This window comes from Esox lucius, chromosome 19, assembly GCF_011004845.1.
Source record: "Esox lucius isolate fEsoLuc1 chromosome 19, fEsoLuc1.pri, whole genome shotgun sequence".
NCBI classification, from domain to species: domain Eukaryota; kingdom Metazoa; phylum Chordata; class Actinopteri; order Esociformes; family Esocidae; genus Esox; species Esox lucius.
This window is the reverse complement of record NC_047587.1, coordinates 2,713,324-2,730,595: the sequence shown is the minus strand read 5'-3', so window position 1 is coordinate 2,730,595 and position 17,272 is coordinate 2,713,324. Positions and strand designations below refer to the sequence as shown.

At 44.1% G+C, this 17,272-nt stretch overlaps 1 protein-coding gene across 2 annotated transcripts in view; it reads left to right on the top strand.

The window, feature by feature from the left end:
* The window catches only part of LOC105018063 (synaptotagmin-7), a 70,050-nt gene extending 52,981 nt beyond the window's left edge, over positions 1 to 17,069 (top strand). For both annotated transcript variants that reach the window (XM_013138744.4, XM_013138745.4), the window contains 7 exons: positions 6,764 to 6,866; positions 8,922 to 9,041; positions 9,342 to 9,489; positions 10,028 to 10,200; positions 11,758 to 11,872; positions 16,346 to 16,545; positions 16,720 to 17,069. In XM_013138744.4, the coding sequence (XP_012994198.1) occupies positions 6,764 to 6,866; positions 8,922 to 9,041; positions 9,342 to 9,489; positions 10,028 to 10,200; positions 11,758 to 11,872; positions 16,346 to 16,545; positions 16,720 to 16,824 (964 nt within the window). In that variant the 3' untranslated portion in view covers positions 16,825 to 17,069. The remainder of the gene's footprint in view (positions 1 to 6,763; positions 6,867 to 8,921; positions 9,042 to 9,341; positions 9,490 to 10,027; positions 10,201 to 11,757; positions 11,873 to 16,345; positions 16,546 to 16,719) is intronic.
* The last annotated feature ends 203 nt before the right edge of the window (positions 17,070 to 17,272 follow it).

The window sequence follows — 17,272 nt, the reverse complement described above, 5'->3', positions numbered from 1 at the left end:
ATATATATATATATATATATATATATATTATATATATGTTTGTGTGTGTTATATTATACTCATAAAAGGACATGTAAAGGCACTATGGAGAATGTGAAAAGACAGACAGTATTAGGCATTCTGTATTTTATGATTATGTATTAGGTCTTTTATTGTGGTGTTCATGAATGTGACTGCAGATTGGCTAGAGTGTGAACCAAGAGCTGGTTCACTACAGTGTGTGGATGCACTGCAGATTGGCTAGAGTGTGAACCAAGAGCTGGTTCACTACAGTGTGTGGATGCACTGCAGATTGGCTAAGGTGTGTAAATGCAGTACATGTTCACTAGGGTGTGTGAATGCTGTGTAGATTCCTCTAGGGTGTGTGAATGCTGTGTAGATTTATCTAGGGTGTGTGAATGCTGTGTAGATTTCTCTAGGGTGTGTGAATGCAGTGCAGGTTCTAAAGGGTGTGTGAATGGAGTGTAGGTTCTTTAGGGTGTGTGAATGCGGTGCAGGTTCTCTAGGATGTGTGAATGCAGTGCAGGTTCTCAAGGTTGTGTGAATGCAGTGCAGGTTCTCTGGGTATTGCGTGCAGTGTGGGAACTGACTATAGTTTACTGACTATAGTGTTTTATTTCTGATCAAATGCAGTGATGGTAATGTTGTGTGAATGCAGTGATGGCAATGTTTTGAGGATGCAGTGATGGTAATGTTGGATGGATGCAATGATGGTAATGTTGAGTGGATGCAATGATGGTAATGTTGTTTGAATGCAATGATGGTAAAGATGTGTGAATGCAGTCATGGTAATGTTGTTTGAATGCATTGATGGTAATTTTGTGTGAATGAAGTGATGGTAATGTTGTGAGAATGCAATGATGGTAATGTTCTGTGAATGCAGTGATGATAATGTTGTGTGAATGCAGTGCACCCATCTTCAGCAGAGCCCATGTTATGTAATGTTACCAGCAGGGTTTATAATGAATGGTGGATGTTAGCCTGCTAGCAAGGTTTATAATGAATGTTGGATGTTGCTAGCCTCCTAGCAGGGTTTATAATGAATAGTGGATGTTGCTAGCCTGCTAGCAGGGTTTATAATGAATATTGGATGTTGCTAGCCTGCTAGCAGGGTTCTTAATGAATGGTGGATGTTGCTAGCCTGCTAGCAGGGTTCTTAATGAATGGTGGATTATGCTAGCCTGCTAGCAGGGTTCATAATGAATATTGGATGTTGCTAGCCTGCTAGCAGGGTTCTTAATGAATGGTGGATGTTGCTAGCCTGCTAGCAGGGTTCATAATGAATATTGGATGTTGCTAGCCTGCTAGCAGGGTAGCAGGGTTTATAATGAATGGTGGATGTTGCTAGCCTGCTAGCAGGGTTTATAATGAATGGTGGATGTTGCTAGCCTGCTAGCAGGGTTTATAATGAATGGTGGATGTTGCTAGCCTGCTAGCAGGGTAGCAGGATCTATAATGAATGGGTTGAAGTAAGGGGAGTGAGCACTGGGACATGTGTGAGAGGGGGTTTGTTGGAGGGATCTGTGTGTGTGTGTGTGTGTGTGTGTTTCTGGCGTCTCTCTTCAGCCTAGAGGAGTGGATTGTCTGTTTCCCCTCCCTCTTGGAGCTGCTGTCCCTCCCTCTCTCGCTGGTCAGGTAAAACACAGGATAGTATCACAGGTCACGGTGTTGAAACCCCCTCGCCCCCACCTTGCCTCACCCTCGCCTCACCCCTGCCCCGCCTGCCTGCCTCGTGTATGTCTTCATGTGTGTGTGTGGTTGTGTGTGTGTGTGTGTGTCTGTGTGTCTGTCTGTGTGTGTGTTCCTGTGTCTCTGCGCGGCTCTCACCCGTGGTACCTGTTATATATCCTATTCTTATCTGCATTGGTTGTTCTCAATGTTGATGCCTGTTTGCTGCCTTCACCCTTCTATTCCCTCTCCCTTTTCTTCCTCACCTGCTCTCCCCCTTCTCTCCCTCCCCCTCTCCCCCTCTCCCCACTCAGCCCCCATCTCATTCCTCTATGTTTCTAGAGCCGTTGCTATGCCAACCGCCCTACTTTCTGTGGCTGTGGTGTAGGAGCAGCTGATGGTCCAATTAGAACTTCCACTCTGCCCCCCCATGGCTACCATTGACTACTGCAGCTAGGCAATGACAATTTTAGCATTAATCTATACAGTATATGAACAACGGTTAGAGCATTATTCCATATATATTAGCAACAGTTAGAGCATTAATCCATAAATATCAACAATGGTTAGAGCATTATTCCATATATATTAACAACAGTTTGAGTATTATTCCATACATATCAACAACAGTTGGATCATTCATCCGTAAATATAAACAACACTTGGAGCGTTAATCCATAAATATCAACAACAGTTAGAGCATTAATCCATAAAAATCAACAACAGTTAGAGCATTAATCCATAAATATCAACAGCATTTAGAGCATTAATTCATAAACATCAACAGCGGTTAGAGCATGATTCCATTTAATCAACAACAGTTACAGCATTAATCATAAATATCAACAGTACTAGAGCATTATCCCTGAAATATCAATAATAGTTAGAGCATTATCCCTTAGTTATCAGTTTCAGAGAATTATCCCCTGGATATCAACAACGATTAGAGCCTTACCCACTAGGTAACAACAACAGTCAAATCAGTATCCCCTAGATATCAACAGCAGTTATTGTCAATATGTAGATAGTGGTTGTAGCATTATTAACAGTGACTAGGACATTACCCCTAACTATCAATTATAATTATAGCATTATCCCTAGATATCAACAATGGTTGGACATAATCCCTGAGATATCAATAACAGAGAATTATCCACAAGGAATCTTCCACGATTCGAGCCTTATCCCCTAGATATCGCCTAGGAAGCGTAGTCCCCTAGGTATCAACTTTTCTTGGAAGACAGAAAGCGTTGGCAGGAGGACCAACAGCTAAAATAGCAAAGGCAGAACTAGTAGCTTACCATATTGTCAAATAATTAACTTTAAATAATTAATACCATTATTGTACTTTGGAGGATTGTGATTTAAAAAATGTAGTTCCTGGTCCAACACAATCCATTGTAGTAGTCAGTTTTGCATCAATTCAAAATGCTCTCCCATAGAGATGATATCCACTTTATTGAAAGGCAATCATCCAATTGGCCGTAGCAGACAGAACACATTATCAGTGGCCCAGCATGTCAATCGACTGGATTTCACCCCCCCCCCCCGGAGATGCTATGTGCCACACGGCTGGCTGAGAATGGGACATTGTTATGCACAGTAACCCTGAACGGAGCGTGACTGAGAATTAATGGCCCGTGAACTGGGCGCTGGCCCTTGAGTCTGTGTGTGGTCAATACTAAAGAGTTGGTCCTTAATTGCCAGACCTCCAGTTCCTCTCCGCCCAGTCACTCCACCTGCACGTCAACAAACCAGCTCCCTTTGAAAACCTCTAATACCACTAACACTCACCAAGGACAACCCAGCCCCTCTTCCTTCTCCACCTTCCTCCTCTTCACCCCCCCCCCCCCCCTACTCTATTTGGTTCCTTCTCTGGTCAATGTGACTGTCTGTCTCTCTGGTCCATCTGTCTGTTAGTCTCTCTGTTTCATGTGTCTGTCTCTCTGTTTCATGTGTCTGTCCTTCTCTCTGTCTCATGTGTCTGTTGGTCTGTCTCTTCGACCGTCTGTCTGTCTTGCTTTGCTTGCTTTTCCTGTCTGTCAGTAGTTTTAACCTGGTTCTGTCTGTGTTGTCTTCTGAAATCAGAACACACAATCAATCTTTAACATTGACAGTATATTTACACAAATTACACAAAAAACCAAACATGCCGTACTTCAATACTCCCTTAGACGAACATCCTCACAATTTTAGACAGAATTCTAGACAGACAGACAGTTTTTTGGGGGGCTGCTTGTGTCCTGCCCATCCCAAGGCATCGTTCCCTCTCCTCTCTGGGGGACGCCACGGTGAACCTGCCTGCATATCGAATATGCACCGTCACCGATGCCAGATATGGGGTGCGTTCAGTTCCATTCAACCTCTGCTACGCTACGTGACACTTCGTACTGAACAACACGTTTAAAAACAAAAAACGTTTTTTTTCGGGTGTGACAGGGTGTGGAATGATCGAAAAGAGTGTGCCACAAGTATCGTGGATGTGACTGTTTAAAAAAACAAACCTGTCCCACAAGGGGCACCGCAATCAGAACGTTTCTCAACTGGTTGTTCAGTACTGTACCGTTTCTGTTAAATTTAACGCTGCATACCGTTCTGTCCTACTGAACGCACCCCTGTGCTCTGATCCTGCCGCCCCAAGCCACACCTTTAGAGTGTTCTTCCTGGGTCTGGGCCAATCATGTGTCAGTTGTATGGTGGATTATGGTACTTCATTGGTACTTGATCCATCCCTTTGCTAATATTAATTTTGTAACACTCTAAATGTGTGAGTCCTTTTGATTTTCGATTCCCTTACCCGTGTGTTTTCCGTGTTTGGTTTGAGATAATGTTGTAATGGTGTTCCTGCCATGTCTCTCCTACTCTCCAGCTCTGTCTCTCGTTGTGTTGCATTTGCTTTTTCTCTCCTCTCTTTCTTTCTTCTCTCTATTCTCTCTCTCTCTTCAGTCTCTTTTTCTGTCTTGTTCTTTATTTGTTTAAACATTTTGATCTGTCTCTATTTCTGTCTCTCTCCCTCTTTCTTTCTGTCTCATTCAGTCTTTTACACTCTTCACTTTTCTCTCTCTCGTCCTCTCTTTCTCTGTTCTCTGTCATTCCTCTCATTCTGCTCTCCTAAAAAAATATATTGTTCTCTCTCTTGTTGCTCACTTTTTTTTTATTTTTTGTGTCTAATCTTATTCTCTGTATTTTTTCTCTTCTTCTTCTTTTACAGTCTTTCCTCGTTTGTGCCCCATGTGGTCTTTTCCTAATTTGGTCTTTTATTCTTTGACTCCTATCAGACTGACAAATTAAGCCTTTCTTGTGTTTCCAGGCTTTTCTTCCTTCCTTCTCTTCTTTCTCCACCTTTTCTTGCAGCTCAGTTGTTCTTCTCTCCAGTGTGCTGCTGTTTGTGGACAGTGTTTTTGATTTTGTTTGGTCGTTCTCTAACCTCAACCTCACTTTGGTCTTGCTGTTAATCCTGCCTGTTCTCTTCTAATACAGATTCATGTTTTAAATAACATGCTTTATACTTCTGTATGGTTTGTTCTTTGGTTTGGCCTTCGTACCGCTGTCTGTCTTCTCTCAATCATTTCTGTCCTGTTCTCCTTTTCCTCTTACTTATTCTCTCTTTCTCTCTCTCTTTATTTCTTGTCATTTTGTTGGCTAATGGTGTGTTGTTTTCTTGACCAGTCTTTGCCAGTCCTGACCAGTTTTGACCAGTCCATACCAGTTTTGAACACTCCAGACCAGTTTTGACCAGTCCAGACCAGTCTTTGCCAGTATAGACCAGTTTTGACCAGTCCAGACCAGTCTTTACCGTTCCAGACCAGTTTTGACCGGTCCAGACCAGTCTCTACCAGTCTTTACCAGTCCTGATTCATTTTGACATGAACAGTTTTGTCCAGTTTTTACCAGTACTGACCAGTTTTGACCAGTCTTTACCAGTGCTGACTAGTCTTGACCAGTCTTTACCAGTCCTGACTAGTCTTGACCAGTCTTTACCAGTACTGACCAGCCTTTACAAATCCTGACTGGTTCTGACCAGTTTTGATCTGTCAGTCTACTCTGAAGTCTCCAGTTATGTCCAATCAGTCTGACATGGCATGTACTTGTTCCTCTCTCTCTACCCCCCTTTTCTCTCTCTATGGCCTTCATTTTCTCCCTCCACTCTCATGTCATTAGTGGGTTTTATAAGGTTTCATGTTAATTTTTCTAATTGTGTGGTGATATTTCACAATGATATTGTTTAAGGTTTTTGACCCATGACTGCTCCGCTGCCCCCACTAATCTACACTAACATGACAACTCAACCACCTTGATGTAGCCCGGCTTGACCCCCCCAGTATCCATGGAGGTTTACCGGGCGTAAACCTTGCTGTGTATTTCAGTGAACTTTACTTTCGTGCAACACTAGCTCTGCCTTGTGAGAGACTTGTTTTTCCCCACGCGCCCTACGTTCTTTTTTTCGGGGGTTTGGGGGGTGGGGGGGTCGTGGGAGTGTCAAGAGCCGCTGTTGAATTCCCACAAATACACAACACACACACGAACACGTGCGCACGCACACAAATACACACACCTACTGTTGGATGTCACCTGGTCTTGTACCAGTCTGTACATGGCCTTCATATGTCACTACATGTCTTTCTGTGTCTCATCCATGTGTCTCATCCATGTGTCTCATCCATGTGTCTCATCCATGTGTCTCGAGGGCTTGTTTTGGCGTGTACTGTTGTTGTTGTGTTTGTCAGAACCAAACGAAGTCCGTCCAGATCATAGTCTGGCAGAGATTTGTTTTTGTTAACATGGTTTTTAACCTTCAAACCAAGTTTCCCGGTAGGAGATATGCAGACTAACTTCTCTGCTGAGGAATATTGTCTGTTGGTTGTGTGTCCCAGACCCAGATAGTACCAGTCCTAAAACTAGACATGGTTCCAAGGTCCCATATTCCACACACACCCTGGATCTGACACTGTTCCTGGAGCTCACCAACGAGTTCCATCCCTCTCTCTGTCTCTGTCTGTCTCCCTCTGTGGTGTCTGGCTGAGCTACAGTCAGAGCCCTATCGGTCATGCTTCAGCCCTCTCCTCATGGTTCCCCTGCTGTCCTCTCCTTGCAGGGGTGTGGGGAACAAGGCAGGCAACAGTCCCAAAGGTCATCCCCCTGACAGCCACTCCTCTGTCACTGACCTGGCCAACTCACTCACCGGAGACATGGTCATGGTAAGACTCCCTTCCTCCTTCATCCATCTCTCATCCTCAGCCACTTTCATCCATCACTCTGTCAAACTCAACCACCTTCATCCATCCATCTCTGACAAACTCAACCACCTTTATCCATCTCTGTCAAACTCAACTTCCTTCATCCATCCATCTCTGTCAAACTCCACTTCCTTCATCCATCCATCTCTGTCAAACTCCACTTCCTTCATCCATCCATCTCTGTCATCCTCAACTTCCTTCATCCATCCATCTCTCATCCTCTTCCCCCTTCATCCATCCATCTCTGTCATCCTGTTCCTCCTTCGTCCATCCCTCTTGTCCTCATCCATTTTAATCCATTTATCTCTCTCATCCTCTTCCTGCTTCATCCACCCATCTTTCTCATCCTTGTGCTCCTTCATGCATCCATCTCTCCTCTTCCTGTTTCATACATCCTTCTCTCTCTCACTCCTTTGTACTCTCCACCTGCTCTGCCCCACAATAACTGAAAAACCTCAAAAACTAAAAATGGTTCTACAAGGAACTAAAATAATTATACCAGAAAATTAAAGGGTCCATAAAAAATGTGTTCTGTGAGGACAACTCGGGTAGGTTCTAGACTGCGTCTCTACACCTTCATGGGCTCTTAGAAGGCTGGATAGATATATATGAAATATGCAAGGAATTGCACTGCTCTATCAGACAGGATGAAGTAAACACTGTGGTGCATAAACACTGTGGTGTTATCAACCGTCTTCAACACCTTCCTAAGAATACCAGCTCTTACCTCATTCACCTCTCTCCCCTTCTCATCCTTCCATCCTCATTGATATCTCCCTCCTCCTCCATCCCCCTCCTCCTCCATCCCCCTCCTCCTCAGTCCCTCCATCCTCATTCATCTCTCTCTATCCTTCCTCAGTCCCTCCATCCTCGTTCATCTCTCTATTTCCTTCCTCTGTCCCTCCATCCTCATTCATCTCTCTCTATCCTTCCTCAGTCCCTCCATCCTCGTTCATCTCTCTCTTTGCCTCCTCCTTCACTCCATCCTCATGTGTCTCTCTCTGCCCAACATACTTCCCTCTTGGTGTTCAGACAGTGCCCCTCCCTCCGTCATTAGTGGTAAGATGGAGGCTTGGTGTGGGTGCAGAGAGGTGGAGGGAGGTTGATGCTGAGGCACGCTGATTCTTGTCGACAGAGGCCATGTTCATTCCAAACCCCACAGGCACACTAAGCCTCAGTGAGGTAAACTGCTGCCGTGCAGGTAAATCAAATAGAGTGTTGGAGCCTGGCTCACAAAGTAACACTTATTATTAGATCCTTTCGTTAACTACACAGCAGATGAATGCTGTAACAGCTCACTACACTACTGTAAACTACATAAAGAGTTTCACTTCTCTCTCTCTCTCTCTCTCTCTCTCTCTGTGTCTCTGTCTTCCGCTCCATCTCTCTTAGTCTGCCTGTCAGTGCACTACAGTTTCTATCAGATAGCAACCCTTAAGAGCTCACTTCTTACGAAGCAGAGAGGTTCAGAGAGACAGACAGAACGAGAGAGAGAGGTCAGCTTAGAGAGAAAGAGAGTGAGTGAGAGTGAGAAAGAGAGACGTTGTGGAAGTAGAGATAGTAAGATGCTGTCTGAGAGGGAGAAGGCCTGGTCTGATTAAAGCTTGCTATCTCTTCAGTCTCCTGGCTGTGACGAACATTAGTGGTTAAATTAAACTCCTCGGGTCTGCTTAATGTCAGAGCATATCTCCCAGCAGACCCCCAGCTGCTACCAGCCAGCATAGAGCGGCGAAAGCCCGATGCCGGCACAGTAATCCAAAGAGCTGAATGAGAGAGAGTGTGTGTGTGTGTGTGTGTGTGTGTGTGAGAGAGAGAGAAAGCGAGAGAGACAGTGCATGTGTACAGTTTAATCCTGACCCCTTGTCTTTGTGTTTCTCCAATGATTTAACCGTTCTGCTGCCATTCAGTCACATCGGCCATCATGTTGTTCATAGCCGATGTGACATGGGCGTGCCATTGTGTGATGTGTCTCTTAACTGTCAAACAAACACAATCTAAACACTGTGACTCTCCCAGCTGTCCCCGGGCTCTGAGGATGATGATGGTGAAGGAACCATCAGTGAGAAGCTGGGCCGGATCCAGTTCTCTGTTGGCTACAGCTTCCAGGACTCCACCCTGACTGTCAAAATCCTCAAGGTATTCCTCTCTCTGTGTGGTTCAGTTTCACAGCCGGAGTCTTCGGTTTGATTCGGGCCGGGGACTCTCATGCAATAAAGTATGTAGACCAGGGTTGTTCAACTCTACGAGGGCCACAGCCTGCTGGTTTTCTGTTCTACCTCATCATGTCCCAGGTCTGAATCAGTCCCTGATTAGAGGGGTTGCAATGGACCAATGAAGTGGAACTGGCTTGGAGGCCAGAGTTGAACACCACTGATACACAATACTGTGAAATGGCTTCTCAGCTGATTGCCGATTATGGTAATTGTGTTCGTCAAGGGCCAGGATCTCCCGGCCAAAGACTTCTCCGGGACCTCCGACCCCTTCGTCAAGCTCTACCTGCTGCCAGACAAAAAGCATAAGCTGGAGACCAAGGTGAAGCGCAAGAACCTAAACCCCCACTGGAACGAGACCTTCCTGTTCGAGGGTACGTGCTCGTCTCATACCAGAATTACAGTAAATGTATGTGTTTGTCTCATACCTGTATTACAGTAAATTTCTCATACCTGTATTACAGTAAATGTATGTGCTCGTCTCATACCAGAATCACAGTAAATGTATGTTCTCGTCTCATACCTGTATTAAAGGTAATGTATGTGCTGTTTTCATACCTGTATTACAGTAAATTTCTCATACCTGTATTACAGTAAATGTATGTGCTCGTCTCATACCAGAATTACAGTAAATGTATGGGCTCGTCTCATACCTGTATTACAGGTAATGTATGTGCTGTTCTCATACCTGTATTACAGTAAATGTATGTGCTCGTCTCATACCTGTATTACTGTAAATGTATGTTCTCTTCTCATGTCTGTATTACAGTAAAAATATTTGCTCTTTTTATACCCATGTTACAGGAAGTACATGTACTCTTACACCTGTGTTAAAGTAAAAATTACTGCTTTTCTACATTTAGCGTTAGGATTTGTTTGTGTCTGTAAATGTGTGTGTAATGCTCCCTGCAGGTTTCCCATATGAGAAGGTGCGAGAAAGGACTCTCTACCTGCAGGTGTTAGACTTTGACCGGTTTAGTCGTAATGACCCCATTGGAGAGGTGTCCATCCCCCTCAACAAGCTCAGTGACCTGGGTCATATGCAGACCTTCTGGAAGGAACTCAAGCCCTGCATGGACGGAGCTGTGAGTAGTTAGGGAGCAGATCTTCACTAATGATGTCCCAAAACTTCTGGGCTTTTCAGAAATGTTGAGAGGATATAAGCAGGAGGTCTGGAATTGTCCTGACAGAATATCAGGGGAAAAGCTGGAACTCAAAACAGGATTTCTGGAAAGAAAAATGGAAATGTCATTAAAGTTACTAAAATGGTTGCGACTGCATGACTGGACAGTAATTGCCATTTAAAAAAAAGCCAACTGAACATTGCTTAACGCTTAATCTGCGTATTCTGTTGGCAGACTAATGTGTGTGTTTGCTCGACATACTCTGCTTAAATGGAGCTGAAATTAAGCAAGATTGTTGGGTAAAATTCCAAATGTAGGTTGGCTCAAAACATTTCCCAGCCAGCTCTACTGGTTTACAGAACTGTTTGTTTTAACACCTGTTTAACATTGATTAGACACGAACATGAATAAATTCATTTAGAAAACAAATCCAGTATGTTAGCTGTAGTTGTTATTCTTTCAGCTCAGCCGATATATCTCCTTTACTTGAAGGTTCAGATATGTATATAACCGCTAGCAACCGCCTTACAGTGAGATCGACTGAACATGCAACCTCTGACAACTCTGCTGCGGTGCTTTTCATAAAGCTTCTCTTTCTCGCATGATTTGCGACCGAGTACGTTCTTACTAAGGTGACCTCTATACGAACGATATATTCCAACATAGTTGTAGCCAGTATTGGTTATGAGGTGGCTGCTCAAGGCTGGGAGTAATTGAATGTTCTAGTTGTTGGATATATTCACTTGAGCTGCATTCTGCTATGAATTTCTCTTTGCAAACCAGCACTGAGTTTGATTGAATTAGTTCAACAAAATGGCATTGAGGTTGTTTCAATGTACAATTGTAAGGCAATAGGATTGGATTGTGAGTTTGCTCAACATTTGTTTGTGAAAATGTTGATTGAGCTCACAAGCCCATTGCAGCCGGTTGCTTGACAATTGGACATTGCATCCATGTCTGTGCCATTTTGTTCATCAAGCTCGCAATCCTTTCATTTGCACTTTGAGCCAACATCTTACAGTGTGTTAATTCTTCATTGAACATGTTTCTTTTTACTGCTGTCTTGGCTTAATCTGTGTCCGGGAAGCAGGCCCAGATCAGGTCCCGTGTGAGAGTAGGAGGGCTAACTCCCCCACCCCCCTATTCATTATCATCTAAAAGGCGAAACTGATCCTAGCTTAATACTCCTACACAGAGATGCTTAGTCAATACAGGCCCCGAAGAATAACCATAGTGACTCACACTGCATGTGTGTGTCTCCGACGGGTGTTGGTGGTGTCCTGTCCAGTGACTGGTGGTGTCCTGTCCAGTGACTGGTGGTGTCCTGTCCAGTGACTGGTGGTGTCCTGTCCAGTGACTGGTGGTGTCCTGTCCAGTGACTGACTGGTGGTGTCCTGTCCAGTGACTGGTGGTGTCCTGTCCAGTGACTGGTGGTGTCCTGTCCAGTGACTGGTGGTGTCCTGTCCAGTGACTGGTGGTGTCCTGTCCAGTGACTGGTGGTGTCTGTGTGATCCCTAGGGGAGGCGTGGGGATCTGCTGGTGTCTCTGTGCTATAACCCTACAGCCAACACCATCACTGTGAACATCATCAAGGCACGCAATCTCAAAGCCATGGACATAGGAGGAACATCGGGTAGGTGGTGTCGCTTCTTCTCCTCCTCCCTCACCTCCTCCTCTAACCTACTATCTCCTCATCTTCCTTCCGCTCCTTCTTCCTTTCCAGGCCTCCTCTACCCTCCTCCTTCTCCAGTGCCCACCTCCCCCTTGACTCTTATCCTCTACACCCCTTTTCTCCTCTACTCCCCTTTCCTATCTGACCCTTTTCCCCACATCTGCCCTCCTCCTCTACACTCCTCTCTTCTTCTGCTGTACTCTCCTCCTCTACATTCCTCTCTTCTTCTGCTGTACTCTCCTCCTCTACACTCCTCTCCTCCTCTACTGTACTCTTCTCCTCTACACTCCTCTTTTCCTCTACTGTACTCTTCTCCTCTACCCTATTCTCCTCTCTCCTTATCCTTCTGATTCTAATCCTACATCTTGTATTTTAATGGATGTATTTCCTGCTCATCTACACACCCTACTCCACATGTTAAGGAGATTTAGATTTAAAATAAAACCCAAAATGCACTTACAAACCCGATTCCAAAAAAGTTGGGACACTGTACAAATTGTGAGTAAAAAAGGAATGGAATAATTTACAAATCTCATAAACTTATATTTAATTCACAATAGAATATAGATAACATATTGAATGTAAGAGTGAGACATTTTATAAAGTCTTGCCAAATACTGGCTCATTTTGGATTTCATGAGAGCTACACTTTCCAACAAAGTTGGGACAGGTAGCAATAAGAGGCCGGAAAAGTTAAATGTACAGATAAGGAACAGCTGGAGGACCAATTAGCAACTTATTATATCAATTGGCAACATGATTGGGTATAAAAAGAGCCTCTCAGAATGGCAGTGTCTCTCAGAAGTCTAGATGGGCAGAGGATCACCAATTCCCCCAATGCTGCGGCGAAAAATAGTGGAGCAATATCAGAAAGGAGTTTCTCAGAGAAAAATTGCAAAGAGTTTGAAGTTATCATCATCTACAGTGCATAATATCATCCAAAGATTCAGAGAATCTGGAACAATCTCTGTGCGTAAGTGTCAAGGCCGGAAAACCATACTGGATGCCTGTGATCTTCGGGCCCTCAGACGGCACTGCATCACATACAGGAATGATACTGTAATGGAAATCACAACATTGTCGGTGAACACAATTCACGTGCCATTTGCCGTTGCCGGCTAAAAATCTATAGGTCAAAAAAGAAGCCGTATCTAAACAGGATCCAGAAGCGCAGGCTTTTCCTCTGGGCCAAGGATCATTTAAAATGGACTGTGGCAAAGTGGAAAAGTGTTCTGTGGTCAGACTAATCAAAATTTGAAGTTCATTTTGGAAAACTGGGACGCCATGTCATCCGGACTAAAGAGGACAAGGATAACCCATGTTGTTATCAGCGCTCAGTTCAGAAGCCTGCATCTCTGATGGTATGGGGTTGCATGAGTGCGTGTGGCATGGGCAGCCTACACATCTGGAAAGGCAACATCAATGCTGACAGTTATATCCCAGTTCTAGAACAACATATGCTCCCATCCAGACGTCGTCTCTTTCAGGGAAGACCTTGCATTTTCCAACATGACAATGCCAGACCACATACTGCATCAATTACAATGTCATGGCTGCATAGAAGAAGGATCCGGGTACTGAAATGGCCAGCCTGCAGTCCAGATCTTTCACAGGAAGGTGCGACAAAGAAGACCTAAGACAGTTGAACAACTAGAAGCCTGTATTAGACAGGAATGGGACCACATTCCTATTCATAAACTTGAGCAACTGGTCTCCTCAGTCCCCAGACGTTTGCAGTCTGTTATAAAAAGAAGAGGGGATGCCACACAGTGGTAAACATGGCCTTGTCCCAACTTTTTTCAGATGTGTTGATGCCATGAAATTTGGAATCAACTTATTTTCCCCTTAAAGTGATACATTTTCTCAGTTTAAACATTTGATATGTCATCTATGTTGTATTCTGAATAAAATATTGAAATTTGAAACTTCCACATCATTGCATTCTGTTTTTATTCACAATTGTACAGTGTCCCAACTATTTTGGAATCGGGTTTGTAGATGTAACCATCAGCTTCAAAATAAAATATTGACCCTTTACCTGTATTACATTTTATGATTGATTATGTGAAAGTATAAATTCTCTGTATATTCACTCTGTTTAGTAATAAATTGAGAAACAAACCCTTGGTTCTTTTGAAAGTGCTTTCAGAAGAAGTGAAGGGTTTTGGTTGTGGAAAGATATAGATCAGTTGGTGGGTCTAAACTTTTTCAAAGGCCTTGATAGCCCCATGAAACATAGTCTGGAGGATTATTAGGTGGAATGTGTGTGGCACCACCAAGACCCTGTTCAGATAAAGATGTGCCTCAAAACTGGGTGATCAAGCCAGTAGGAAATGTAAACAAGAGGCCAATGACAACTTTGACAGAGCTACAAGCTTTTATGACCTGGACTGGGGCATGCAACAGTAATATCCAGACCACTTTTAAACTTTTTAACTCAAGAAAGCCCCCAATCCTATTTGAATTATTTTGCCAGGTAGCAGAATGTTGTCTGACCAAACTAAAATGGAATGTTTTGGTCTGAAATTCAAAGCCTTATGTTTTGAGTAAACAAAATATGCCACATGACCGAAAGAACACCATCCCTACTGTGAAACATGATGGTGGCAGCATCATGTAATGGGGATGTTTTTCATCATCAGGGACAATTGTCAGGAAAAATGAATGTAGAAATGTTAAGAAAATACCTTAAGGAAAAGGCCTGCTGCCTTCTGCAAGAAAGCTGAAACTGCAGTTTAGCATAATAACAACCCAAAACACACAGCCAAAGCTACTGTGGACTGGCATAGGATTAAAAAGTCCACTGGCCACTCAGAGCCTCGACCTAAATATTATTTATTTATTTTTTGCATGACTTGAGGATTGCTTCCCATCAACTTTCCATTGACAGAGCTTAAAATGTTTTGGAACAACAAATGTTCAAACATAGTCAAATCTGGGTGTGCACAGTTGATAGAGACCTGTCCCAAAATATTATATAATTACAGCTGTAATTAATGCCAAAGCTGTTTCTACTAAGCCTTAAATCAGGGGTTGGATACTTATCCAATTATGATAGTTTAGTTTTGTCATTATTATTTCATTTCACATTTATAAAACAATCCTCTTAAGTATGGAGTATGGTGTGTAGCTGTGGAAAAAAATCCTAATTGTAATGCATGAATTTCTGAGGCACTGACATGGTTTAAAGAGTGTATAGACATTGTACAGCTCCTGAGCAGGAGCATCAATTAACAACTGACACACTTTAAGTGTTTTTAAGGCAATTGTGGTAGTACATTATTTGTCGCGTCGACCACACAGTAAGGTGAAGGTTATAGCATACACACACACACACAGTCACACACACACAGTCACACACAGAATCACACGTTCACACGCACCCACAAACATTCACACACACAAAGTCACACCACCACAAACGGACAAGGTGACTTTCTGTGACAGTAGCACAAGGCTGTAGCTCAGACTTTATCTACCAGACAAATCTACTGCCTCTGGGCTTCTGTCTGCTTCACCTAAACTCTGTGTCTCTGGCTTTGTCCCTCTTTCTCTCTCTTTTTGCTCCCTTTTTCTCTCACTCTCTCTTTTGCTATTTTTGTCTCATACCCTGTCTCTGGTTCTGTCTCTGGTTCTGTACCACACTTTCACTATTGTTCTCACTGTCTTTCTGTCTGTCTCAAAATGTTACTGTAGTCTGGGGATGATCTTACTGTAGTCTGAAGACAGTGTTACTGTAGTCTTGGGATGGCGTTACTGTCGTCTGGGGGCGTTGTTACTGTCGTCTGGGGGGCAGCGTTATTGTAGTCTGGATGACAGTGTTACTGTAGTAAGGACTACAGTGTTACTGTAGTATGGGGGACAGTGTTACTGTAGTGTGGGGGCGGTGTTACTGTAGTCTGAGGACAGTGTTACTGTAGTATGGGGGACAGTGTTACTGTAGTATGGGGGACAGTGTTACTGTAGTGTGGGGGACAGTGTTACTGTAGTATGGGGGACAGTGTTACTGTAGTCTGGGGGACAGTGTTACTGTAGTGTGGGGGCAGTGTTAGTGTAGTCTGGGGACAGTGTTACTGTAGTCTGGGGACAGTGTTACTTTTTTAAACTGAGTCCTAACTCATGATGAGCCCTGACCATCTATCTGTCTTTCTCTCTCTCTGTCTTTCTTTCACTTTATGTCCATGTCTGTCTTTCTCTGTTTGTCTTCCTTAATTATCTGTCTTTCCATCTGTCTGTCTCTGACTCTCCATGTCTGTCTGTTTGTCTGGCTCTGCAAGTTCCCACAGTTCTGTCAAAACATGAATAAAAATGAAATTAGAGACTTCTCTATGAATGTTTGTATAGACAAAAACTGCTTCCAGAAATGAATCTGTCTGTTCCCTATCTTTTCCTCCTCCTCCTCTTCCTCCTCTTTGTTACCATCCTCTTCCTCAGATCCCTATGTGAAGTTGTGGCTGATGCACAAAGACAAACGTGTTGAAAAGAAGAAGACAGTGACCATAAAGAGCTGCCTCAACCCCGTCTTCAATGAGTCTTTCCCCTTCGAGGTTCCAGCCCATGTTCTTCGGGAGACCACCATCATCATCACCGTCATGGACAAGGACCGGCTCAGTCGCAATGATGTTATTGGCAAGGTAACGCAATGGGATAGCATGCCCTGCCCACTTTACCTGAGCATCTCTGATTGGCTCTTTGTAATAGTCTTAAACCTTTCTCTCTCTCTGTCTATATGTATATATCTCTCTCTCTCCCTCTCTCTCTCCCTCTCTATCTCCCTCTCTCTCTGTCCCTCCCTCTCTCTCTCTCAGATTTACCTATCATGGAAGAGTGGCCCAGCGGAGGTGAAACACTGGAAAGACATGATGGGCCGGCCGCGTACAAATGTGGCCCAATGGCACGCCCTCAAGGCCTGATCGCCCTGCCCACCCCTTTTCCCGGCCCTGCCCCTCCCCGAGTTTCAACATCAAGCTCCTCCCCCTACCTTTAAGGTCCGCCCCCTGTTCTTATGCACAAGACTGATAGCTGCCAGGCTGCGAAACACGGGTACAATTAGCCATCTGCTCTCTTTACCTTTAATCTCCTCTCTTCTCTCTGTCTCTCTCTAATATCTGTTCTATGCTGTTAACGTTCTTCTCTTGGTTTTGGCTTTTTTTTTCTATTGTCTCCCGCGTCCACTCTGCCGATGGTCCCCCTGTTTCTGTCTGTCTGTCTATGTGTCTGTCTGCCTGCCTGTCTGTCTGTCTGTCTGTCTGTCTCTAACCCGTGTGGGTGAGACTCTCCTCCCTGGTCGTAGCTCTGCAGCTCCTGCCAGTCTATTGTCTGTGTTGGGAAGGTGCCGTTCTGGACACTACAATGTCCCAT